We start from the raw sequence: 26,119 nt of genomic DNA, 5'->3' as shown, positions 1-26,119 counted from the left end.
TTAATGCCATTATTTGCTATTTGCTACACTTGTTGCATGATACGATGCAGTCTAAAGGGTTGGCTTGTTGGCTGGTTTAAGGGTCACATTACGGGTCCGTCTAGGAGCTCAAGTATTGTGGATAACATTTTGACAGTTCTTTTCGTGAGCCAAATTTAGACAAAATACAATTTTAGTAAGATCTGGACTGTTAGAGAATTTGGATATTTTGTGTGAATCAAATAAAATGTGATGGAAATTAAAAACGTATAACTAATTAAAAATATATATATATTTCTGTATACATACACAAAGACACACACACACATATTGTTCCTCGTGGTGACTCTTCGACTCTCTCGGTATTGTTTGACCACATGTCACAAGCTCAGGGATCAGCTGTTTCAGTACCCTTGAGTGTTTTAATGCATCTTTCAACTTTTATACAAGCCTCGCAAAAGAATCACAACAAACCTTCCTTCGCATTCACTTTAAATAACTAAGGTGCACATATGGAGTGTATTAGTCGCTATAATGTATGTTGTGGTTGCATTAATTGATTGCCCCGCTCCATAGAGCGGCATGTGTGTGTGTCTGCTTGCAGCCTCACTTGCGTGACAAAGGGCGTTGGGGACCTGCTTGTGTCGGGTGATCCTCTTAGAGCGCGCTCCTCTTCCGCTTAGCCAGCAAATACTCTTCACTGGGAGGAAGGTGGGAGGGGAGGGGTCAGTCTAGAGAGGAGAAGGCGGAGGCGTAGTAGTGTGTTGTGGGTCGGGGTTGGGGTGGTGGTGGGCTCGGCTTGTTGACCAATCAATCCGATATCAAACTTCAGCCGCGCTCACTCACTCACTCACTCACTCACTCACTCACTCACTCACTCACTCACTCACTCACTCACTCACTCACTCACCTCTTTCTCCCCCGGATGGATGTGCCAACAGCAAGCTGCCATCATCCGGGTACCCGCCGTTGCCCCCCCCCCCCCCCAAAAAAACCTTGCAAGATAATGTAAACACTACAAACAGTACAGACAGACAGACAGCACATGCATGCTGCATTGTTGGGTTAGTCTTTACTCACTATTCTCTCTAATCCATTATTGAGAGTCAACCATAAGATCAAGCCTTTCGTGTGTGTGTGTGTGTGTGTGTGTGTGTGTGTGTCTTTGTTTTCACTCTCTCACTCTCGGCTTTCTTGGATTGCGTCTCCTGCTCCACTTTCTCGTGCAAACCATTGTCTACTACTGTATGCGTGTTGACGGATGCACGCTCAAGTGTTTGTTTCCTCAGCACAATTACTCTCAAATTAACACGTGTTAATGGCATCTTTACGCCCGGATTTGTCTCGATGATAATGCAGGTCAGAGTGCAGTCACCAATCCCGCCGAATGACAAGCAGCGTGTAAAAAGCGTAAACAAACGCAACATTGACGCGTGCGTAAAAACGCATCCATCTATTGTCGCTCTCTCTCTTTCACCCCCCCCCTCTCTGTCTCTCTCTCTGTCTCTCTCTCTGTCTCTCTCTCTCTCTCTCTCCCTCTCTCTCCCCCTCACTCCCCCACTCGCTCTCCCACTCTCCCCAGCAAGTCGGGTCTCTCTTATTTGACGTCACTGCATCTGAGAGGAGGAACTTGAAATGTGCGACAAGACGAGCTGAGCGAAGAGGGAGGGGGTGGTGGTTAAGGGGGGCTCAAAGAAAAGAAATCAAAGGAATAATCGCGCTTGCGCAAACGTGGGGAGAAAAATGTGAATCAGTCTCCAAATATGGCCGAGGTGGATGCTGCATGGTGTTCGTTTTTGTTTTTTTTTAAGACAAAAAAAAGCTCCGTTGAATTCCTATTCCTAAAGTCCTATCATCGTGTGTTCGTTTATTTTTTTTAGTTTTGCAGCGAGGACATGAGGAAAAGCATTTGTGTGTGTGTGTGTGTGTGTGTGTGTGTGGGGGGGGGGGGGGGGGGGGGGGGCTTTTTGGTAATCATTTGACGGTCACACGGTGTCCTCACTTGCCCGCCCTCCACGCAGTCTGCACGTTACAACCACGACCCCCCCCCTTTAATAGTGAAAGCACCCCCCCACCCCAAAAAAAAACCAAACAAACAAAAAACTTTCCATGCGTGCACAACTTTCAGGTGAAATGAAGCGTCTGTCACGTCACGATGAGTGCATGCACACAAGCCAAGACACTAAGATGGCGACTCCCTTGGTGTCAAGTTCAAGTGACTCCTTGCAGTCTGACTCCAGCAAGCACACAAACATGCTGCTAATAATACGAACAGGAAAATAATCGTCTGGAAGGCTCGTTTGCAGAAGGTTTTGCTTTTAATTCCAGTCCCCCCTCCCCCCACCAAAAAAAAAAAAAAAAAATCACATTAGTTGACTTAAAGCAATACACAATAGCCTTTAAAAACAAGGGAGCAAATTTTGCCTGGCTGTCTGTATTAGCTGATACAGGCTATAAGGCATTCACGTGGGCCTGCTCTTGTAACATTTGCTTCGCCTCAGTGTGGCACAGTGACACATTTCATGACTAAAACATTTTTTTTCTATGACCCATATCTCCCAGAAAGTGTTACAACATCACATTCTCGCTGTGTTTTGTGTTTTATACAGACGTTATTTGCACATTTTTGCTATGTGGATGAGGGGCGGGCATAAGAAAAAGTAGTTAGTTGTTTTAAATTAAGGTATAGAAAATAGCATATAAAACATATACTCCTTAAATTATTTAATTAAATAAACGTATTTCATATATCACTGTCACGAGGTACCGTTTTTTTTTTTTGTACATTTTATTTTCAAAGTTAGTGCTGGTGGTCTGAAATTGTTCTCACAATATACTTTGTGTCTGCATAATATTTAATTCTTGAGAATAGGTTACAATGCAATGCTGTAACTCTTTTTGAAACCCTTCCAAAAAAAAAAAAAAAGTCCCACATAGATCCAAAATTCCTTTCACTAGATTTTTTTCCAACACAAAAAAAAAATGCCATCTTGACAAGTTACTCACACACATTTAAAAAAACAGGTATCATCAAACTGCTCTATATGCAAACACCACAACAGAGAACACGCTTAATTTCCATAGAAGAATTACGTTTAAAACAATGCAGGCTGACAGACAAAAAACTTTTTTTGTTTTATTTTTTCTTGTGACAGTTCCATTGTTGCCGGTGCACACATTTAAAAACATACTTGCACAAAGACACTGCTGGAACTATTCTTGAAGGGGGTGCGGGGGGTATAAACCATGATTGGCGCGTTTATTTGGGTCTCGACTCCCAATTTTGAAATTCTGTCACCTTGATTTGGAAATCGGCACACACTCGTCTGTAATACAAAGAGTGCAATTGGCTGTTTTTTTTCTTTTAATGCTACAGATTTGACATCTATGTCTGATTCTATAAAAGTAAAATATACAAAAGCAAAGTTCACATTTTGTAACCCCACCCCCACTCCCCCAAATAAAGATATCCACACAAGCGTTTTATAGCTTCTCATCTTAACTCCCTCCTCCAAGGTCACACATGTACATGTCAATGGTCTCATAAAGTAAATATAGAAGTGATGGGAAATATTTTGCATCATATATAGACAAATCCATAATATCCATCCATATAGACTATTTATTATTCGATGCAAATAAGACACGTGTAGGCCTACTGGTTTAAAAAAAATCAAAAGAAAAGAAAGGAAAAGACAAAAGGATACAATCGCCATGTTGGAGCTTTTCGTTGTTGTAGTAGTGAAGCTGAGCCCAAACTGTACAGTTGTTAGAAAAAAAAACATTTCCATAAATATTATTTTTTTTTCCCCGGAACTTATACCCATAATTAAATTACAAATTGATAAATATGGCATCATGGATATGTATTTACAACGGCATATTAACAAAAGGCAACGTTATTATATTCAACGGCAACAATCGTAACCTAATACCACATTTTTTTTCTCCACCCGAAAAACGGACGATGACAACAGATTCGACCCCATCAAACAAGGAAATACATTCACGAGTATAATATTTATTTATGTTTTTTTTTTCTTTTCTAATCCTTTAAACTGTGTTCAAGTTCATGACAAAAAAAGACTTTGGCACGTTTTCTTAAGACTGAAGTTCCAACAATCAATTGAAGGGGCGACACAACAGTTGCTGCCTGCCACCCTTTTTATAATATAAAACAGAGTGAAATAATCCTCCTTTTTTATTCTTTTTATTTTTAAATAAAATTTTGAGAAAATACATAAAATGAAAAATAAATCATTTTTTCCTGAAACGTTTTTTTTTTAACTCAAAGGGGGGAAGGGGGGAACAACACAATGACGTAATCTGAGAAAGTATTGTCTTTATCCATTTATTTTCATTTTAAATCCCTCCAAACTGCGGAATAAAAAGTCCAATTTGAGTAATCCTGAGCTCGGACGTGGCCCGCTTGCTTGCTTGCTTCTGCTTGTCCCGTTTTCTTCGTGTATGTTTGCGTGCATGCGTGCGTGTGTGTGTGTGTGTGTGTGTTTAAATGTGTGTTTGAGTCAGGAAAAGTCTTAGTCGTTGTTTTAAAATCCATATCCGCGCACGTCGAAGTTCGGCCGCTTGCTTGCTCTCCCCTCAAACGTACCATTCGTTAAAGTTCGGCGCCAGCCCCTCGCTGTGTCCGCTTGTGTTTTGCACCGCTGACGGGGGCGTTTTTGTCGGGTCTTCGCTGGAGGCCGAGCCCAGAACCGGCGGTGTGGACGACTCGTATCCGGAACTTGCTGCCGGGGACGACTCGGACCCTTGGGACTCGTGAACCTTCAGTGGAGAGGGAAGAAATCAAATCAACCTTTTGAACTCAACTGCAAGTATAGTAAACTGAAGGTGATCCAAACACACAAAAAAAGGGGTGGTGGGGGGGGCGATTTCAGAAGCGTTCCTTGCATGCGTGCTGCGTCTGCGCGCGCTAATGTGTCTAATGAAGACGTTAATTACCTTCATGTGTTTCCTGAGAGAGCTGGGGTGCGTGTAGGACTTGTCGCACACTTTGCAGATGTACGGCTTATCCGAAGTGTGCACGTGCATGTGCTTCTTCCGGTCGCTGCTGTTGGCGAAGCGGCGGTCACAGCCGTCGAATTCGCACTTGAACGGCTTCTCACCTGACGGCCAGGGGGACAGGGGTACGCATGTCATGTACAGTAGACGGGCACGCGCACACACACAGGCACACACACACACACGCGCACGGGAGACTGTGTGTGCAGCGTTATTATATAACAGCGTAACCTACATTTCATTTTTTTTTTGGCTGCACAACTGGGCTAAACGCTGCTGCTGTCAGCTTTTATTTATTCATCGCGTCTACTCTCACTTTAGTCAACACTGAAGCAACAGTTTACAACTCCACTCCATGTGCACGCACACGAGTGGACCGCACACACACGCGCACGTAACACACGCTCTGGATGAAGCAGCGCACAACTTAGCACGAACACACACTTTGCGCTCGGATATTTGGTCTTACCCGTGTGCGTTCTTTTGTGGATTTTCAAGTTCTCCGAGCGGGCGAATATTTTCCCACAGCCCGGGAAGGGGCACGGGAAGGGCTTCTCGCCCGTGTGCACTCGGATGTGGTTGACGAGTTTGTACTTGGCCTTAAAGGACTTTCCCTCCCGAGGGCAGTCCTCCCAGAAGCAGATGTGGTTGCTCTGCTCGGGCCCGCCGACGTGCTCCATGGAAACGTGCGTGACCATTTCGTGCATGGTGCTGAACGTCCTGTCGCACGTCTTTTTGGGTCTGTTCATCTGGTGCTCGTCTATCCACTTGCACGATAGTTCTTGCTTGATGGGCTGCCGCATGTAGCGGAAGAAGGCCCCCGGGCCGTGGTGGCTGGGCACGTTCATGCCCATGTTCATGTTGATGGGGTGGTTGTAGTTGTGCAGCTGCGCCGCCGCGCCGTACGGGTCCGCGCGCGGACTGGCCACCGGCCGGTACGGGTCAGCTCGCCCGAAGATGTCCCCGCGCAGGCCCAGATGCATCTGACTGTTGACAACGTGTCCGCTCGGCGACGAGTGGCTCACCCCCTGCTCGTGGAGTCCGGGGAAGAGCAGATGTCCCGGGTTGTCCGCTATCCCCGGCGGTCCGTGGAGGCTCCCGGCCGAGGCTGCGAACAGCCCGTGCTGCGCGCTCGGCGCGGCCGACTCCCCCACGCTGCGGTTCCGAAAGAGAAAGTCCCGCGTGGAGTTGAACGCCCCCCCGCCGTACGAGCCCACCTGGCCGCCGTGCGCGTGTCCCAGTGCCGCCGCATAGCCGCCGGCTTGCGGGGTGAAGGCTGACGTCTGTCCGGAGGCGATGTCGTGGCCCACGGGGCTGATTTTGAACGCTGCCGAGTGGGAGGACTCGCTGAACGGGTTGAGTCCCAGGCTCGCGTCCCTGTTGCCGATATCATGGTGCCTTGGTGCCCCAAAGCCACCCACTCCTAGCGACGCGAACTGCGGACCGCTATCGAGAAGCATAGTCATGAGCGTGGGAGGGGGGCAAAAAAAAAAAAAAAAAAAAACTTAGGACGAAAGAAATTTAAAATCCAGTTTAGCGGAGCGCGCAAGCTGCAAGCACCGCGCCGAGATTTGCCGCACCGTTAAAAAAAAAAAAAAAAAAACGAACCCCCCCAAAAATGAGCACCCCGAAAACGGGGAAGAATCCTTCTCAAGAGTTGGGAGGAATGTGCAAAACTCCCGTCGAGCGCGCTCCGTGAGAACGAGGATCAAACTTCCCCCCCTTTCCAGGCGGATGATGTCCTTGGACTGATAAAGTCAATCACTCACTCCCAGAACATAAATGAACTCGGGAGGCAGTGCTACGACAACCAATCGCGGGCCGACTCCCCGCCTCACACGTGACCCGCAGCCAGGCCGCTAATTGGCCGGATTTCCCTTGATTGGCAGCGTTACCGATTGAAGATGGCAGCTCGTCTCGGCCGCCTCCTTTTGATTGGCTCTCGTCGGCGTTATTTTGCAGGTAAATACGAGCCTTTGCAGCTTCGAGCGCCAGTGGGGGGAACCCAACTTGGACGCCACCGTCTCCCAAATTACTTCGACTTGTGGACGCTAACGCTATTGCGTAATAGTATGGAGAGCACGCGAGGCAAAGCGCGTGAATGGAAATGATGAAGAATGAATTGCTAGCTACCTCTTGTTTTACACTAGCTAATCGAGTCAGGTGTTGCCTTCAGGGACAGTATGAAATGATATGATTTTCTCAAACAACTTTTACTCTATCTATATATACCGACCTATATCTATCGTTGCCTTTATTTAGATAGTTTTCCTCACAACTGAGCGACTCTGTATCCATATTTCTAAAATTATCTTATTTAAAAACCCTCAGGTGTTTCCTTCACGGACAGAGTGAACGATGTTTTTCTCACACAATTGAACGAATTGACATCTATCTATCTATCTATCTATCTATCTATCTATCTATCTATCTATCTATCTATCTATCTATCTATCTATCTATCTATCTATCTATCTATCTATCTATCTATCTATCTAAAAACTTGATATTCCTGGCATGAATCCAGATTGTAGCTTTCCTAAAGCATCTTAAAAGAGGTTTTGGGAGTGGGGGTTGTTCGGGGGGCGGCGGGGGGGGGGCTTTTTTTCCAGCAAATCTCAATAGGGTGTAAAAACGGGGGGTAGGGGGGGCTGAGGGAGTGTGTGTGTCGGGGGGGGATAAAAGACAGGCAGAAAAATGGCAGTAATTGTAATATACAGCGATTTTTGGTGGTTTAATACAAAAAAAAGCAGGGAGGGTGTGCAGCATTGAGCGTGTTTCAGAGGGATACTGCTGACTCTCTGCAGGACACATACAATCTGATCAAGTTCAGAGACGCGTTGAGTGTATCAAGCGGCGCTTTTTAACCGGCGAGCCTTTCACATGACCCCCCGCCCCTACCTCAACCCCCCCCCCCCCCATTCTCCATACACACATACACCCTCAATCTGTCCCAGGAATGAGCTCCTCACATTCTTTATTTTTTAAGGAGGCTCTCTCTGTACAACCCTCCCCCCAAAAAGTATTCCAAAATCCGTCCCTTCATTTCTCGTCGTGTCCTCATCCCATCATCATCCATCCATCCACTCTCCTCAACTTTTTCCCGCACCCTCCCACTCATATCACACTGGAGAGGTGAGTTGTCTGACTTTTCTGCATGACAGCGAAGGCAGCATGCGTGATTGATGTACAGTACAGTATAGTTGTTTAGCCTCGAGGGGTGGGGCTGCATGCGTGATTTTTTGTTCGCGTGTGTGTGAACATAGTTTGGGCTTGTTATGATAGAAGTTGGCACTTTGTGGCATTTTAGCTGCAAAAGTTGGAGCAAAAAGAATGTGAGACACACGTATACACCCCCCCCCCACACACACACACACAAACACCCACACACACACACACACACACGTTTGCTTCCCTATCCACTTTCACGCGCGTGCACGTCATGCACGCGCACAGTCGTTGAGTTAGCAGCGCGAGATTTACGGCGACCTTTTTTGAACCCTCTACGAATGACGGGCAAGCTGTTTAAGTTCTCCTCGACTCTCCATATTTTATTGCCTTGTTGGCTGAGCGCGTTCACGAGGCCACGCTCGCTCTCGCTCCCAGGGAGAAGAAATATTCGGAGGAAAAAAAAATATGGCTTTAGGAAGGAGTGAAAAACGGAAAGCAAGCGGTGCCTGACGAGCACAACTCATGTGTATGCTCGTTAAATTGGACAGATTTGTTTATTTCTGATAATGAAAATTAAAATGTGATCACTTCTTTTCTTTAGAGATTTTTCAGAACATTGGAAATAAACATATATATATATATATATATATATATATATATATATATATATATATATATATATATATATATATATATATATATATATATAAAATGTAAGATGCTCCGCCATGTTGCCTCTCCTTTTCAATTAATCGATTTTCTGTCCATTTTTTAACAATATAATATTTTAATTCCTTTCCCCAGATTAAAAGACTTCCCCATAATTCATTTTGCACCAAGTGTGCTAATTATATCGTGTGTAATATTATATAACATTATTACCATGGGTGTGCTGTGTGTAATTTGATTATTTTGTTATCTTGTCTCGGGATTACCTCATCGCCGGGCCGCGTTTGTGGGGGTGCCTCATTGGTTATAACATAATCTGCTTGCCACTGAGCATGCGCGCCATGCTAAACTATGACAATATTGCAGTGGTGCAATAATCTAGTGCACACCTCACGTGAGAGGGCAGGCAGGCCCATCCATCCATGCATGCATGCATGCTGCTGCAATTCAATGGTAAAGACACGTTTTATATTGTGTTTACAGTAGACTTTAGTGCATTCAGTAGAGGAAATAGATGCTTTGGATTTTTTTTTTTTTTGCTTGACAAAAAATGATTTATGTAGCAAAGTTTGTGCCTTTTATGTTTTGTCGTAGTGCACAAACTGTGCTTGGCTGATTCATGAAGATGCACAAAAGAAGGCGTACATTTAATTTATAGGAAAACAGAATAGCTTTGATATAGACTTGAATTAATTGTACTCTATAATTGTGGTATTGCATAGCAAACACATTGGTAATATTCGCCAATATCTGACAGTGCTAATCAAAATGGTCTTTTCGTATTGTATCGGCTCTCATTGGGTTCCCATAATGAAGAGTCCAGTGAGTTCATGTGCATTATGCTTTTCATATTTATCTCAATGCAGACCTGCAAATGCAGTCGTGCTGAATGAACGCAATGTTCCGTTAGTTGCATTGTGGAGTTGAATGCATGCATGTTTTTGTTGTTGTGCTGCCTAATCGCACTCCCAGCATTGTCGCCTTGCTCGCGTTTTCCTTCAAAGCACGCTGGATTTCCGACAATATCCCCACAAAATTATGATGCCATGTTGGCTCACTTGAATTTTCCCATACAGTAATTAGCATGCAACATTTGCCTCCTGTCATATTCCCCCCCCCCCCCCCCCCCGGAGGCTTGTTGTGCTTTGGCCAAATTCACAATTTTTGACACCATGGGTTGCCATTTGGGATACGTTTAGCCTGTTTACGTCTTTATCTCATTTTTTAAAAGAACAAGCTGATGAGTCAGGTTTGCTGTATGTAGACAGTGTGCTTGCTTGGACTGGCTTGTCATGAGGACTTTTTCTGTTGGAGTACACACCATGCATGCATCATGATGTGTTTTGTCACTGCTTGTTCTCAGTGGATTCGTGTGCACTGCATAGTGTGCGAACATGCTAGCACACTTGTCCAGGAGTCGTGCTATCATGTGCGCGCAGCTGTCGTCATGCACACTATGTGGTCTTCTTGACTGACTGTTTTACTGTGTTTACATTCAGTGAAGTGCAGGGATTCTCAAAGTGTGGCATGCGGGCTTCCACTGCGCCAAGTGCAGTTCGGTTGTATTGAACTTGAAAGTTCAAAACGTTTGGCGTTTGAGCGTTACAAGGTGTTTGGTTTTAAACATTTATTTCAAGGTGTAGCATTTAATCAGTCAATAAGTTTTCATCACGTAGAGAACTTGTTTGACTGAAATTCGTCCAAATTCTTTGAATTGTGAATATTCTCAGATTTCTGTAGTCGTCCATAAAAGCAATATTTGTGTCATTTGCTTTTACTTTGGAAAAGATTAATCAACAATGTTGACGGATCTTACAAGCCAAACTAGTCACTGAAGCGTCACTTTGTTATTGCATTTTCTGCACTGTCATTATGAAGAAAGAAAAAATCCTTTTTCTGAGTAAAGGGAAGGGAATCTAAAATGTTTCATCTAATTCATCAAAAATAATAATCTACGGATCAATTGATTATTATAATAATCGTATATTGCGATTGCCTTGATTCAATCTTTGCGGATGAGGTGGATGACTGAGAATCTACACAGACAAGGAAAAAACACAATTTCTAGCAAGGTCTTTTGGTATTATTTTAATTGAGATTGTGGCAGTATGCTTAAAATGACATCGGCAATTGTGCTAATATGCTACCGACATTCAAGTGCAGGTTTAAAGTACAAACTATGCATATGGTAACAGAGGTATTGAGTATACTTTTCGGAACAAAAATGTCTGTATCATTTTGGAAGAACACTTGGGCCTACTACTCTACTACAGTATATTTGAACAACAATAGTGTATTTTTTTGTGTACTGCAGTCAGTATTTTTTCAGATATTACTTATAAATTTGAGAATCACTGACGGACTGGAATTAGCCAGCTAGCTTCTCACTTGATTTATAGAAGCATCTGTCTGCAAGTGGACACAGCTAAACGCGCACACACACCCACACACACACACACCCACACACACATAGAGGAATACTATGCATGAACACACAATAAGAACCTGTCAGACACAAACACACGTAAGTCAAGGCCAAATTGTCTAAAATGATTTATAGCATAGAAAATCAACGCATGTTATACTTCGGTCGATTAGAGCAGAGGTGGTGAACCTACAACCCGTGGGCCAAAAAAGGCCCATGAGAGCATTTGACCTGGCCGGTCATGCAGTTCTAAACGCAAATAAAAGCTGGGGAAGTGTCATTAAAAGCCTGGTAACATATAGATCTGCACAACTGCTCATAAAATTCAATATTTTGTGAGCTTGTTTTATTGTTGATGATCTTTTTTCCCTGTAAATTTTATATGGCCCTCAGAGGACTCTCTAAAAAAAAAAGACCACCCCCTGAATTAGACCGTCTTTATTTTGTGAAAAAGAAATGGTGTGAAAACATTGTGGGCTGTTTGTCATCCGTTTGTTGTATAGTTACTGCTCCACCACAAATGTTTGCTCCCTTTCGATGTGACACAATTAATCATTTAGTAGGTGAGAAATATTTTTACAGTGTACAAATCACAATAGACTTGATGTGGCCTGTCACACAACCGACACAAATCACCATGGAGAGCCTGACTTTTGCTCACGATGAACAAACTCGCATGCCTTTTTTCTAGGAATCTGAAAATACAAAAAAACATTGCTTTATGCAATGCTTAAAAATAAATGCAGCTGTAATTTAAATGCTTAAATACACACCTTTCTGGCTGTATTGGGAAATACATTAATGAAGTATTCACTATATATATATATATATATATATATATATATATATATATATATATATATATATATATATATATATATATATATATATATAATTAATAATAATAATAATAAATCAAGCGTTAATATGAATAATAAGTCAATATAAATGTCAATGTATTTTTTTTCTCAATTCATAACCAAATTAGGTGAACATTGTTATTTACGTTCTTTTTAAACCCAAAGAATGGCCGATTGAAACATTTGGTTTTATTGTCCTTTAATGACCCTCAACCACGACTCATTTTCGGAAATACACGGGGTCAAAGGTTGACCTACACCGACTGTTCAGCCCTATAACTTCTGTTACATTTTGTGGCCCGCTTGTGACTTTTGCTTTTTCACTGTCGAGGAACCGCTGCAGGTGACGTCATCATAAAAGGCTTACGTTTATCATTTACCGTGAAAATGTCACCTCTGCCTGCTACAGGATGGAGGAATTCGCATTTTATTGCGTATTTGTTACAGAACAAATAGTTTAAAAAAAAGAATCTGTGTGTGTGTGTGTGTAAATGCAGTGTTTGTGCTACTGAAATAGTTTGAAATTGAGTCTGTCACGTTCGGTCATTTGCATTTTTACATAACCGAGCTGCAAGAAGCAAGTCGCACCTTTCATGGTTATTAATGAGTTTAATGATCGTGCAGCACAGGACTCAAACGTGTTGCATTACAGAGAAATATTTTCCATATTTGACATACTTGTTGCGGGTCCGTAAAAACAAACACGAGTGCAGAAAACACCTCGCTCACTGATATTTACACAAGTTAAAATCAGAATTTGACAGTAATCGCCCTGGACTCACGGTGCCTTTTTCTTTTTCTTTCTTTTTTTTGGGGGGGGGGGGGGGGCGGACGGCGGCGGGGGGGTAATATTTCCAGAGGAATTAAAAACCAACTCAGACGTAGGACTGCAATTGTCTTGTGTTTTGCTGCAGTCGTATTCAATCAGCGGACTTTGCAGGTGATGAACGTTTTTCTTCTTGTGCACTGCCGGTTTGTCTTGGTGGGCCAAGAAAAGCGCCCCAAGCAATATTTGGGGGTATTGCTGGCACTTTTCAAAGCATTTTCTCTGCTCGATTTGAAAAGGGTGTCGTGCAGCGAGCGCCCGCGTTGTGTAGCTCGCCCCCCCCCCACCCCTCTTTTAAAACAGACCCCAGTGGCTGTCAATCACGACGCATTCCAGCCAATCCCAAAGCCCCCATTTAAAAAAGCCGCTGTGCCTGCTGTGCTTTTATATTTTGCGCGGTGGCCTGTTTGCGGGGGCACTTTTACTACCACGGTTATTGGCACAAATCAAGAGGGCAAAAGAAAAGTGAGGCGGGATGGGACTCGCGGCAACTTTGAGCACTCTGGTGCGTCTTTCCGCAGCGAAATTCACCGCCAACCGTTCCACATCCAGATGATAAATGGCTATCTGGAAGCAGACATTTTGAAACGTCCTGTCCCGCGTTGTGTGTTTGCTTGTTTGATTTGATTTTTTTTCAAGAAAAAAAGTCATCTCCCCAAATTCGCCGCATGCAAACTTTGCACCCAAACATGACAAGCCTGGCGAGGTTCAGTGGCTGCCCTCTCAACCCGGGGGAGAGGAGCGGCGAACCCAGCGTGGCGCTGCCACCTTTGGCAGGGGAGCACACGGGACTCCCCACTGGCACTTCCTTAAAACTCTGCCCCTCGCACTCTTTGCGAGACTACCCCGAGACGAGGTCCAGTGCATACGTTGACCACTCGCTCCCTCACTTTGCCGACCCGGGCTACTTAGAGCACACCGGCCCCAGGGGCTTTCTCATCGGAGGCGGCATGCCACCGGGCACCGACCAGCTGGCATCGTCACGGGGGAACCAGCATGGTGGCATGGCGCGCTACCGCGACTTTGCCGGCTGCCGGGACGCCAGAACCGGCGCCTTCTTCGCATGCAGCTACCAGGAGCAGGCCTCCGGCGGCGAGCCCGGCCAGATGATGCTGGGTCTACCTGGGGACCTCCTCACCCGGAGCCACTCGTACGGGGGCACCGTGAGTCCCAAGGGAGGCGGCCAGCAGCTCGTCACGCAGCTCCTGGGGCTCTACAAGCCCTTCGCGCACCGCGGCGGAGCCGGAGGAGGAGGCGACGCGCTCCTCAGGTGCGCCAAAGTCAAGAGCGAGCTGCTGTGCAAGTGGAGCTCATCGGACGGGCCCGCCGACAAGGCGGCGGCGCCGCCGTGCTCCAGAGCCTTCGGGACCATGTACGAGCTGGTCAGCCATGTGACCGTGGAGCACGTCGGTGGAGCGGAACAGGCCGAGTACGTGTGCCGGTGGGAGAGGTGCGCCCGCGACCGGAAGCCCTTCAAAGCCAAATACAAGCTGGTCAATCACGTCAGGGTCCACACTGGGGAAAAGCCCTTCCCGTGCCCCTTCCACGGCTGCGAGAAGGTCTTCGCCAGATCGGAAAACCTCAAAATCCACAAGAGGACGCACACAGGTTCGTTCGAGTACGTTTACCTAATGTGGAATTTTGACAACAAACTTTGCTGTATGGCTCTCCATAGGTTGTAAACTGCTTATTTATTCGTTTATGAAGCTATTAAGTCATTAGATGCTCAGAGGCAACAGCATTTAGATGCACTTTTTATGGCCCCTCGTGCAGCATAAATGTTTATTAATGTGGACATGCCAAATAGTGACCCCACGCTGTAGGCCATATCTAACTCTTCATTAATTATTATTATTATTGTTATTATTATTATTATCATTATTATGATTATGAACGATATATATATATATATATATATATATATATATATATATATATATATATATATATATATATATATATATATATATATATATATATATATATATATATATATATATTCTCGCACCCTATAGGCAGATGCAGGAATGAGTCGAACAGCGGAGCGCCACAATTGTATATATAGGCTGCACTGCGCGGGGGGCCGCTCCCACTTCATTCAAGTGAAATTATTAAATAAATCCAGGGACACCGGAGAGCTCGTGACGTGGCCGTTACGCGCGTGATGCGTGTGCCTCCCAGGGACCATCCCCACCCTCCTGTGCACATCAGTGGGGAGACATGGCAGTGTGGGCAACCAGGCAGCACAGAGAGGCCTGTTGAAAAGGAATAAATGTAAATTGACATAGTTTATTATATATTTTATTTATTTTATTTTATCAATCACGATGATCGATTATAATATATTATTATTTACCCTACAGATGTCAATACACATTTTTTTTAGTGAACGTTAATTGTGTATATATTTAAGGCATCAAAGAAGACGCTGCTGTGGGTTAATAATTCATACACAATAATAATAATAATTATAATAATAATGATTGTTACTACTACCACCAGCATTCAGTGTAACGAAGGAGAGAATTCTATTAATTTTCATTTTTTTATTTTTTCAATATTTTATTTAAAAACAAAATTAATGTAAACGAAGCTACTGTGGGCGTGAAATCACATACTGCAGTGAATAATAATAATAATAATAATAATAATAATAATAATAATAATAATAATAATAATAATAATAATAATAATAATAATAATAATAATAATAGCAAGAAAGGAAGTTAGTAAAACAAATATGCCATTACTCCCAGTGTAAATTGTTTGCCTAATGAAAGAAGGAATTAACGACCTGCCCCCATGCTGTGAGTCTTATATCCGGAAAGTACATTCAGTGTCTCGTTTTTTTATTATTACAATAAAAGTCATTCACTTACAAGTCTCTATATGAAACCGAAGATGTATTTATGATTATCTGGCCCATGTGTGCAGTGTAGTGTTAGCACGGAAGAAAGGAAGGAAGGGAAAAAAAAAACAACATTGCAAAAATTCTCCCTGGCAACTGCAAGGCAAACGCACTAATGCAACTTGACCTACATTTACAAGTGAAAGTCACTCCATCACTTGTTGCGAGCATCTTTTGGGGTATAGGTTGGATGTGACAAGGGTGAAATATACACTATGTAAGAAAAAAATAAATAAAATAATACACGTAAGTACAGCGAGTAAACGAAAGGTTATTTGAGGATAAGATGCACGAATCAGCCAAAATATTAGGTACACCTGCACAGCTGTCTTTGCAAAGATAACAGTGCTCACGTTTGATTGTCTTGGATATTGATTCCACAATAAGGACGGAGAGGTAAACATATTCCTGCCTTATTTAACACGAAGAAGAAAACGCATCTGTATTTCTACACCATAATAATCATCATTATATAATTACCTCTCGAGTGCCAGTCATGCTTTCAAGGCTGGCATGTCAGTGGGCCTAACCTCGCCCCCTTCCTTTCTCTCCATGTGCACGTCCAGGTGAAAAGCCTTTCAAATGCGAATTCGACGGCTGCAACCGGAGATTCGCCAACAGCAGTGACCGCAAGAAGCACTCGCACGTCCACTCCAGCGACAAGCCGTACACGTGCAAAGTGAGGGGCTGCGACAAGTGCTACACGCACCCGAGCTCCCTGCGCAAGCACATGAAGCTGCACTGCAGTAAGGAGGCCCAAAGCGGTGCCAACACCGCTTCTGTCTCGGCCGGTTCCGCTGACTCGATTCCCGGCGATCCCGGCTCCGAGTCCCCGCTGCTCAGCCCCATCCACGACGTGACCTCGTTATCCCCCGGGAGTCCGGACGACTCGAGGTCACGTCCCCCCCTCGGGTTCGACAACAGGTCGCAGCCCCTGCTGGACGCGCTGGTACTTCAGAGAGGCTCCTATAGCACCAGCACCAGCAGCGTCGGCGGCCACAGGGCCCAGTCCTCCCAGTACCACTGCAGCCAGGCAGGCCACACTTTCCAACACCAGAGCCCCTCGTGCAGGACTTTCCCGTCGGCCCCACACTTCCAGAAAGGCTTCGTCAACGGGTGGTACACGTGTCACAGTGGCGTAGACTCCTAACCATACGTCTGATGATCAGTGGACATTTCATTAGGTACACCTGCACAATACAACGCTATTTAATAAGTGAACTGCTTATATGTGTATATCTATATATCTATATATCTATATCTATATCCATATATATATATATCTATATATCTATATATATAGAGAGATATATAGATATATAGATATATAGATATAGATATATAAGCAGTATATATATATATATATATATATATACACACATATTTATATTCGTTTATAAAGCTGTTAAGCAATGTGTATATATATATATATATATATATATATATATATATATATATATATATATATATATATATATATATATTTATTAGTGCTGTCAAGCGATTAAAAATGTTTAACTATTAATCGCAAACTTTTTCGTGCTTGATCGCAATTAATCGCATTTTTCAACTACAATATTTTACAAAGCTTGGAGCCCATATTTACTTGAGCAAAATCTTGGAATTAATGTGGAGAAAAAATAAAGGTATATTTCGACTCCAAGACTGTTCTAGTAGCTTTATTTGATCCTTGAATACGATTCTTTTCCTGTAAAATACAACAGTTGAACGATACACCAAAGACGTAAAACTACGTAAAAGTCAGTCTTTGGGACAGTGACTCTCCTCTAAGTTTGGCTGCATAGTGAGCAGAGGTCAGCTGCTTCAGGAAGTAAATGAAACTGAGTTAACTGAGTTAATTTTTTTAGTGCGACATCAAATTTAAATTAATTTCCATAGTTAATGCTTTAATTTTATCATGTCTATATATATATATATATATATATATATATATATATATATATATATATATATATATATATATATATATATAAAAAGCAAATGTTGTGCATATTTTTTTGTTGTTGTTGCTCAAATCTGTCCCAAGATTGCAAATTGGCGTCACTTTTACGCATGTTGTGATAGTGCTAGCATTTGGCATTTATGTGAAACAAAAATGTTGAATGAACTTATTTTTCCTTGATTTTTATAATGCAAGATGTTCATTTGTCATGCAACACATCGGTAGCGGTGAAATTCTTAATGTTGCTAGTGTCCCTCCACTTATACAAAGAGTAAGTTAAAAAAAGAGAGCATCTATACATAACAAAATATGAATGTTGATCATTTTAAAAACTGAAAAGGTCAGTGTATTGGAGTTTAGCAGTAGTAGTAGTCTTGTTAAAAAGAAAAATATGTATATACTGCGCAAAGATACAGACATTTGATTATTAAAGTATTACAGGTTGCAGAGTTATTGCACAGTGTAAACATTCAAGCGGGCAGGACTAGAAAAGAAAGTATTGCACAGTGTGGTTGTTTGAAACTAGTCATTCGTCTAGTCGTTGTGTATTTGTAATAGGAAAAGGCAATTATACATTTCTCTGATTTTCTAGTCATAACATCCCTCTGAGGGAAACCTTAACTACAAAAATGAGTTTCAGACATTTGTAGAAAATGATAAACACTTCACTTTATTTGTATGTCAATGAAAGTGTGTTTTTTCGTTTTGTTTTACAAAGCTGTAGTTGATCCCTCCCAAATAAGGTTAAAAAAATGCATCTCGCTATGATGTTGATGATGAGTTATTGGATTTTATATATGAGAACATCTAAATGTAGTTCTCAAACTTTTGACACCAAAAAACAACCAAGCACCCAAAATGCCCATCATTTAAATACAGTAACCTAGTAGGCCCAAATGTTCCTCATAAACAAGGCAGCGGTTTTATTCCTATAAAGTGTATTGCACTTTAGTACTGTACAGGAAAATAAATAATACTATTAATTCAAATAAAATGTATTACACAAATTCAATAAAAATGTACATAAATATTTAAACTCAAAAAGTTCTTAATGTATTGTATTGCATTGTACTTCAAAGTTACATACAACTAATATGTACTTGAAAATGTACTTGAAAAAAGTTTAAACAGGTTATATGCATACAAGCTTCATTCAAATGTATTTATTGCATGATTTGATTCACATACATATCATTTGTATTAAATTTAGCGATTATTTTTGACCACCAGAGAGACACCAAGACCACCAGTGGAACTTGTGGCACACTTTGAGAATCACAGCTCTGAAGCACTCCATTGAGCTATATCATTTCAAATCATGGGTGCTATACAGAACTAATGATGTAACCATAGTGGTGCTATATAGAACCAGGAGTGCAAAACAGAACTTCTCAAGCATCTTTGTTATTATTATTATTAGCATCATTATTATTTATTATTTCTTTCTCATTTAGTATTATTGAAGCTCTTCTTGTACGGGATTTTTAATACTGTGCAGGTATACCTAATGATGTGCCCTGAGTGTGTGTTTCACAGCTCGAGCACTACGTGTACCTTTTTGTGCTTGTCGTGTTACATATTCTGTGATAAGTTGTGAACCGTGTTATAATAAGCCCCCCCCCCCTTTTTTTGTTTGTTTTGACACGCCCACTACCACAGTGCGTGATGACATTTTTTTTATTAATATTGTGCACACGTCTATTTGTGTGCTGTCGTGTTTTTTTGAATCATCATGGAACCTACTTCTGCCTTTATTTCTATGAATATAAACTCTTCCAATGTGGGGATCGTTGAATGTAAATTAGCTGTCAGACACAATGTGCATTGCTATATCTGAAAAATCTTTTTATAACAGCTCCTATTCGTCGTATAGGCCTAAAGCATTGTAATAGTGTGAGGCTCAGTAGTATTCTATATTGTGAATTCTACACGCGTGTTCTCGTATGTGTTAAATGTACATTTCCACATTTGTGAGCATCCACTTGAGTGTTATACCATAAAAGCCGTCTTAATTAGAATTCACTTTTACTGTACTCGACTGTACATAAGACTGTTGTATAATTAACTATGTATTCTATATTTTATTAAAGTGTCTATATATTCTCTTTGATGAGCTGCACAGTTGTGGTCAACTTCATTCATTTCGTTATTCCCCCCCCACGGGCTGCTCATATTTCAGTAAAACAAAAAAAAAGCTGGATTTCTGACGAATTTCTTGCGTGGGTCAACGTTGTTTGTTTACCACGAATGGTTCGAACCCCGGGCGTGGGTGTCAAGAGGCGATTTTATTAGCTGTGCGGGAGAGTTGAGAAGCCATATTTGCAGTGACGTCATCACCACCACAATGGCCGCGCCGACTGGTGATCGATGATTTTCAGTTGTGACAGAAATGCACGCACACAAACACAGCTAATAATAATAATCATTTCCTCATTTAGTTGACAGATCGTGGTTCCAATTGATCATTTGGTAACTTCTCCCACACACAAACACGCTTTGAGCGCCTCACTTTGACTCGAATGACTTTTTAAAACCTAAAATAAGAAATAATTCCACTGCTGCTTCACTTAAAAATCATAACATGCTTTGCCACTCCCACGGTATAGAAATCCGACACATGATGAGATGACACAGGATATTGAAATACAAAGATTGTCTTAAATATGAATGTAGAAAGCACTAATGTCATATTGGAATGTTTTGATGTCAGTGGTGCAAATGTGAAGGGAACACACCCCCCCACACACACACACATACTGTATGTATGTGTGTTTGTATTCAGTGTGTATATTTACATATACATGTGTATAGAGTATGTATGTATGTGTTTATATATAAATATATGTATACATGTGTACAAAGTATATGTCGTACATAGGTATATAGTATATATGTAATGTGCGTTTATGTATTATATATATGTGTATATATATATATATATATATATATATATATATATATATATATATATATATAATACATAAACACATATTACATATATACTATATATATATATATATATATATATATATATATATATATATACATATACACACACATGTTCTGAACGACCCTTTTTATTAACTTTTGTTATTGCTCTAGTTATGTACATGTTTCATTATTCAGACAGACGGATCAGTGCTGCGCTTCTTCTGATATTTAACCAGCATTCGCTCTTTGTGTAACTCATTGTGATGTTTTTTTTTTTTTTTTACTCTTAATTAGACCTGAGAACAGTTTAAAGGTTACGGTTGGCTTTAAATGCCCCAAAACGCCACATAAAACCCGATGCCCCCTTTCACGGCAGCAAATGGAAAGCCTTCATTTGTCAGACGGAAGTTCCGCTGCCACATACACAGTAGAGTATTTTCAGTTGTCTTTCCATTTCTGGAACAATGAACATAATGTCTTTTTGAAAAGTTCTGTGGTCATTTTTTAAAAGAGGCATAATGTTGGTAAATTTGATCATTTTGACACCAATGCATTATGTACATATATTTTCACCCTTAGTTTAAAAACCGGAGAACCTTAGATGAAATCCCATAACTTCAAAGAAATAGCAAGTGACCAAAAACCAAGTGACCAGTTTGTTGAGTTGATGACATTGTGAAGTGTGTGTGTGTGTGTGTGTGTCTGTGTGTGTGTGTGTGGGTGTGTGTGTGTGTGTCTGTGTTTGTGGTGATCGCACAGGCTGCACATTTGATGAATGAGGTCAACTGCCAGCAGCCAAACTTTGTACCTGCCGTATGTCAGCATTTCCTACGCCATGAGACACGAGGATGACGTCGGTGTCATTATACGGCCCCGCATCAAAAAGACGCTAGGTCAAAAGTGTCCCATTTTAGCATATCTTTGAAGCATTTGCTTACAGTGGCCTGACAAACTATTCGAGCATTCGGTTGAGTGACAAGTGGAAAAGTATGTTCGATTTCCCCTGCAGTGTTAACTGTTTATGCATTAAGTTTCCATTTATATCAAGTTATGACAGGATCCCCGATTAAACGTTTTGACTACCATAAAGTAAACTTTTTATAGTTCGACCACGGCATTTCTTCCCAAGTGCCATGCAAAGTAAAGAGTCATAATCTTGTGTGTTTAAATGATGATTACTCTAAAGTTATGATTCATTATGTGAGACGAGGGAGGTGTGATGAGGTTGTTTCTCTGAATGCTGAGCAGCGTGATGCTTTGGGGACAACATCTGCATGGACATTCACATATTGTTGATGGACTTTTTGCATTTTGGGAGCTGTTCTACGAGGCAGTCTCTTGGAATTCATTTCACACAGGTGTCAATGTGTATCGTAAGATCTTAGTTGTTTAGTATTGCCTCCAAACTGACAGACGTGATAAATATTCAAATAGTTTTGGCTTTCTCGAGTTAAATAAGGCCAACAAATGAAGACGCTGCTTGGTTTCTTCATTGGCTGCTCCTGCATGTCTCGTATGAGATTAAATAGACTATTTTTTTTTTTGTCACTAAAATCTGCCTTTGCAAATGTGTAAGTTCTCAGTTTCAATGGAGACCGAGAGATATTAGCAGAAAAATACCCTTAGCTTAAGTCATTTCCCCACCCTCCTCTCGCAGTACAAGAAAAAAAAAAACTACAAATTCAACATACAAGAGTCTAGTTGCCTCCATTCAACCTTTACAATATGCACACACAAAGAAAAACAACAGTTTTAGCAAACACAAGTTAAAGAAGAAACACTTGGGTAATTATGCTAACAGGCTAGCGCTATGTTCATTACTGTGTTTGTTCGCTGAGAGGGGTTCCCAATATATTTCCCTTCTTATTTTGTTGAGATATTGAAAGCATTTCTACATGAATCAATACGACAACCATAACAAATCTATTAACTGTATAGGTAATATTTCTTTTTTCATAACATATTATAGTCAGTGAGGAATAGTTTTGTTATTTGAGATTTTGGCATCTATTTAGATATTTAGACATGCTGCAAGCAATCTTTGAGGTGTTTAATCCAAGATATGCTCCGTCATATCTTATATGTAACATTCACAATCCAAAGTCACAATAGAGGTGCCGAAATGTAATTTTAGGCTAAAAACAAACAAAACATACCTTGCTACGGTGTAGGATATTCCATCGTCATGATCGAGCTTATAAAGCTTCATGACTGTGTGAAACATTTCGGTTACACGCGTGGATTTCCCCAAGTCACCAAAGCGGGCCACGCCCTTCTTCCCACCAGGCGTGATCCTCGCTGTGCGGGTTTGCCACTTGGCTTTGGGCCCGCCATCTTTACATGGGCGCGCTCTGCCTAGCAACAGGCAGCCATTTTGGGCTTTACGTCAAGCTCGTGTAAATAAAGCCGTTTCGTTTAGGGCGCCGATGTTTTGCGCTTCTTCCAACCTGCGGCGTGTATGAGCCCCAGCTGTGCATCAGGCGGGGAGCTGGTGGACCCATTTATTCACAGCAGGTCTTTGGATTTTCTGCATCATCATAACGGCGCGTGACATCTTGCGTAACGTACGCTGGGCGGCGTCTCCAGGGTTTTGAGGGCTCGCTTGGCGCCTGCTGGGGGAGGTACAGTCCTCAGCTTTGACTTTAAGTGATGGTAATGGCCATGCTGACTGTCTTTTCGGTTGCATGTATCACCCCCCCCCACCCCCCTCCACCCACCTCGACAGGTCAAGCCATTGGTGCTGCTGCCCCAACCTTCTTTGCCTTTCATTAGCCCCTCCGTGCTCAACCATATTATTTTCCCCCCTTTTTTTATCCTGGATTTCATCCGTTTCCATTCATCGCGTGAAGCTTCCGATAAATATTTTTTCACAAGTCCTTATACATGGTAGCCTGAGGTTTCATGACCCTCTCAACAATACATCATGAAGATTCAGCTGTAAAATAATTAGAAAGCCATTAATAATCCCTAAAAGGATGAAACGATGGACTAAAAGGACGATGTGGAGCTCATGTCAGCTGCTATATAGTAGGTAATCTGCTTCGTGTCTGAGCCTTTTTCTCAATGAACGCGCGTGTGTGAGAATGTGAGCGTCGCCACTGTAAGGGTTTGTTGACAGTTCACACAATGGCAATATGCGGCCACTACATTAGGGACAGTACAACTGCACAATCTAATGCGGTGATGTGGAAGGTCAGAGCCAGCAAGACACTCTCTAGCTACATTTATAGCGAAATTATGTTAGAAGTGGGACAGTTTCCAATCAGATTTCAAATTCGTCCTCAGAAGGTCAACAAGCTGGCCCTTGAATAAATCAGCATTTTTCTGCCCTCGGATTTGTTGGGCCGAGCAAAACTTAGTACTAACAACTTCGACTGGCAAAACATACCTTTTGTATTCTGCACACATGAATACATTAAATAATCAGTATCTCTGGTGAGTACGATTTTTTTTTTCTTAATATTTGTGTTGTTTTATCAGCTAAATGATGATTCAGAACTGCTCCAGATGATGTTCATAGCACATACTGTATGCCTGTTGTTATTTTGCATTTTCCTTTTAAAGTATTGTTGGTTTCTGCAATTGGAGTGTGATCATGGTGGTATTAAGAGCTGGATTAAATTGGGCAAATTGCCACGGAAGGCCTAGGTACAAAATGTCTGTCCCACCGCTGAGCTAATGAGATCCAACACAAGCCGTCTCTGATTTCACACTTTCAGACAGGTATTAAGGAGGATTTGACGTGTCCAATTTCTGCAAAACCTTTGAGAGTAGTGTTGGTCGGGAAAGTACCCCAAAACCTTATGGACCATACTCATGGATCTGGATCAATTTGTTTTGTCTTTTTTTTAAGGCAACATTATGCTTAATTGTTTGGTGTATTGCAGGGATCTTAGGGTGCATTCTTTAGCGCTAATGAAACTGTAGATTGTGGATCATGGTGTACAATAGACGGGCAGATAGATACTTAAACCCATAAGTAGTATACACACATACTGAAAATTGAGACCAATTTGAGCCTTTTATCCCTTATGATCCAAGTCAGCAAAACCAATTGTCGGGTGTTGCTAAAACATTATTATGAGCGATTATCCTCTGGTTTGGGGTGTGTAAGTAAGTAAGTAAGTGTAAGTAAGTTTTCCTCCCTGATCTGCTCAGTAAATGTTAATCATGTTCACTATTACGATCACAAATTTACTTGAGAGTGTTCAACATCGAGTTGGGACAAGTCCCAGACTCCATCTTAGTGGCGTGAAATGGAACAATAGCCAATTGAGAAGCTCACGCTGTTATCGGACACAAATAGTGGAGCAACTAATTGTGTTGAGTGTTCATAAGCACAATGTCGTTACCAGATAAGATAACAATTAGCCTAGCTTCTTCTATTCCTCCTTCTTTGTGTTTTCTTGCAGTCGGGATGCCCTGTGGCATCATGCTACCCCTCTCGCGTCAGTCTTGGTACTACAACAGGCATTGTTATGATTGCATCGGTAATCTCCAGGACACCAGTGTAAGTGCTCCTAAACACCGGCTGTCACATCGGCCTGAACGTCGGCACGTTGGGCCAGAAAATGATGGGAAGTACACACTTCAATAAGCCGACGGCGACGCAACTACTCCAGACTTTCTGCACATGCATAAGAAGTAATTCGCGTTCATACCATTAACGGAAGAAGTTATTATATTTACCATTACCAGTCAATTATGGATGGTTTCTGTAAAACTCAAGTAGGAAAATAAATCCTACCTGGTATGTCCAATTGTGTTTCCATTTCTTACCATTTCGTCATTTACCGTTTTTTCGTGTGCACTGATTCGCTAGCTAGCAGCCAAACAGAATAATCAATTGTCACAAAAGCCCGACCACCAGAAACACCTCCCAATGCTCCGACAACGGCTCCGACCAGAAACACCTCCCAATGCTCCGACAACGGCTCCGACGTGCCGACGGTGCGCACCAAGCAGACGCCGCATACCCGCTTTCCAACCGCTGACATCGGATTGGTGTGAAGAAAACATTTAAGAGCACTCAGAACATACTTGCTGTATTTTTTCCCCACGTCATGTTTGGGTTTGCTCACATTTTGTACCACACCTAAGTAATCACATTACATTGCGCACCGCAATGGAGCTCGACCAATCGGTCCAAATGACATAAAAACAAACCCGCAGGTAGCAAACAGATGAGATGAAACACGTCTTCAGTTTAGTAAGTCATCGGATAGCAACACGTCTTCTTTTCAGCGTAATTGGCTCAAGACGTTCCCTTCAAGAACACTTGGCTACATTTTCAACACGTCAATTTTGTTCCATGTTGCTGTGTAACTCACTAGAAAATGATCTCATTTCAATTCTCCAGACCAAT

General features: G+C 42.0%; 3 protein-coding genes across 8 annotated transcripts in view; 2 read left to right on the top strand and 1 right to left on the bottom strand.

The window, feature by feature from the left end:
• LOC147151349 (uncharacterized) overlaps window positions 1-26,119 on the top strand; it is a 112,099-nt gene that overhangs the window by 52,517 nt on the left and 33,463 nt on the right. The window contains exon 1 of one of the 6 annotated variants that reach the window (XR_015083322.1): window positions 9,047-9,294. The exons of the other annotated variants lie outside the window; for them this stretch is intronic. The gene's annotated coding sequence lies outside the window, so the exon portion shown is untranslated. Of the gene's footprint in view, window positions 1-9,046; window positions 9,295-26,119 lie in introns of those variants that run through there. 6 annotated transcript variants of the gene reach the window in all.
• zic3 (zic family member 3 heterotaxy 1 (odd-paired homolog, Drosophila)) lies at window positions 3,103-6,817 on the bottom strand. The gene is made up of 3 exons (XM_086017843.1): window positions 5,471-6,817; window positions 4,942-5,105; window positions 3,103-4,764 (listed from the first exon to the last, which is right to left on the bottom strand). Exons 1-3 carry the CDS (start codon window positions 6,465-6,467, stop codon window positions 4,582-4,584), a joined length of 1,344 nt encoding a protein of 447 aa, XP_085873969.1. The 5' UTR covers window positions 6,468-6,817; the 3' UTR covers window positions 3,103-4,581.
• On the top strand, window positions 13,009-17,068 carry zic6 (zic family member 6). The gene is made up of 2 exons (XM_086017842.1): window positions 13,009-14,560; window positions 16,427-17,068. The coding sequence occupies exons 1-2, from the start codon at window positions 13,621-13,623 to the stop codon at window positions 17,008-17,010; spliced, it is 1,524 nt and encodes a 507-aa protein (XP_085873968.1). The 5' UTR covers window positions 13,009-13,620; the 3' UTR covers window positions 17,011-17,068.

Source organism: Filicampus tigris, chromosome 2 (genome assembly GCF_054856515.1).
Source record: "Filicampus tigris isolate MCC_2025a chromosome 2, RoL_Ftig_1.0, whole genome shotgun sequence".
Lineage (NCBI taxonomy): Eukaryota > Metazoa > Chordata > Actinopteri > Syngnathiformes > Syngnathidae > Filicampus > Filicampus tigris.
The sequence above is the reverse complement of the archived record's forward strand: the minus strand, read 5'-3'. Positions and strand labels throughout refer to the sequence as shown.

What these genes read in the sequence shown, in the direction of transcription:
- zic3 (XM_086017843.1), bottom strand. Translation starts at nt 6,467, where the DNA reads ATGACTATGCTTCTCGATAGCGGTCCGCAGTTCGCGTCGCTAGGAGTG. An exon ending in CCACAAAAGAACGCACACGG is followed by an intron (nt 5,106 to 5,470) that starts GTAAGACCAAAT and finishes CCTGGCCGTCAG; the next exon opens with GTGAGAAGCCGTTCAAGTGC. An exon ending in CTCTCAGGAAACACATGAAG is followed by an intron (nt 4,765 to 4,941) that starts GTAATTAACGTC and finishes TCTCCACTGAAG; the next exon opens with GTTCACGAGTCCCAAGGGTC.
- zic6 (XM_086017842.1), top strand. Translation starts at nt 13,621, where the DNA reads ATGCAAACTTTGCACCCAAACATGACAAGCCTGGCGAGGTTCAGTGGC. An exon ending in CCACAAGAGGACGCACACAG is followed by an intron (nt 14,561 to 16,426) that starts GTTCGTTCGAGT and finishes GTGCACGTCCAG; the next exon opens with GTGAAAAGCCTTTCAAATGC.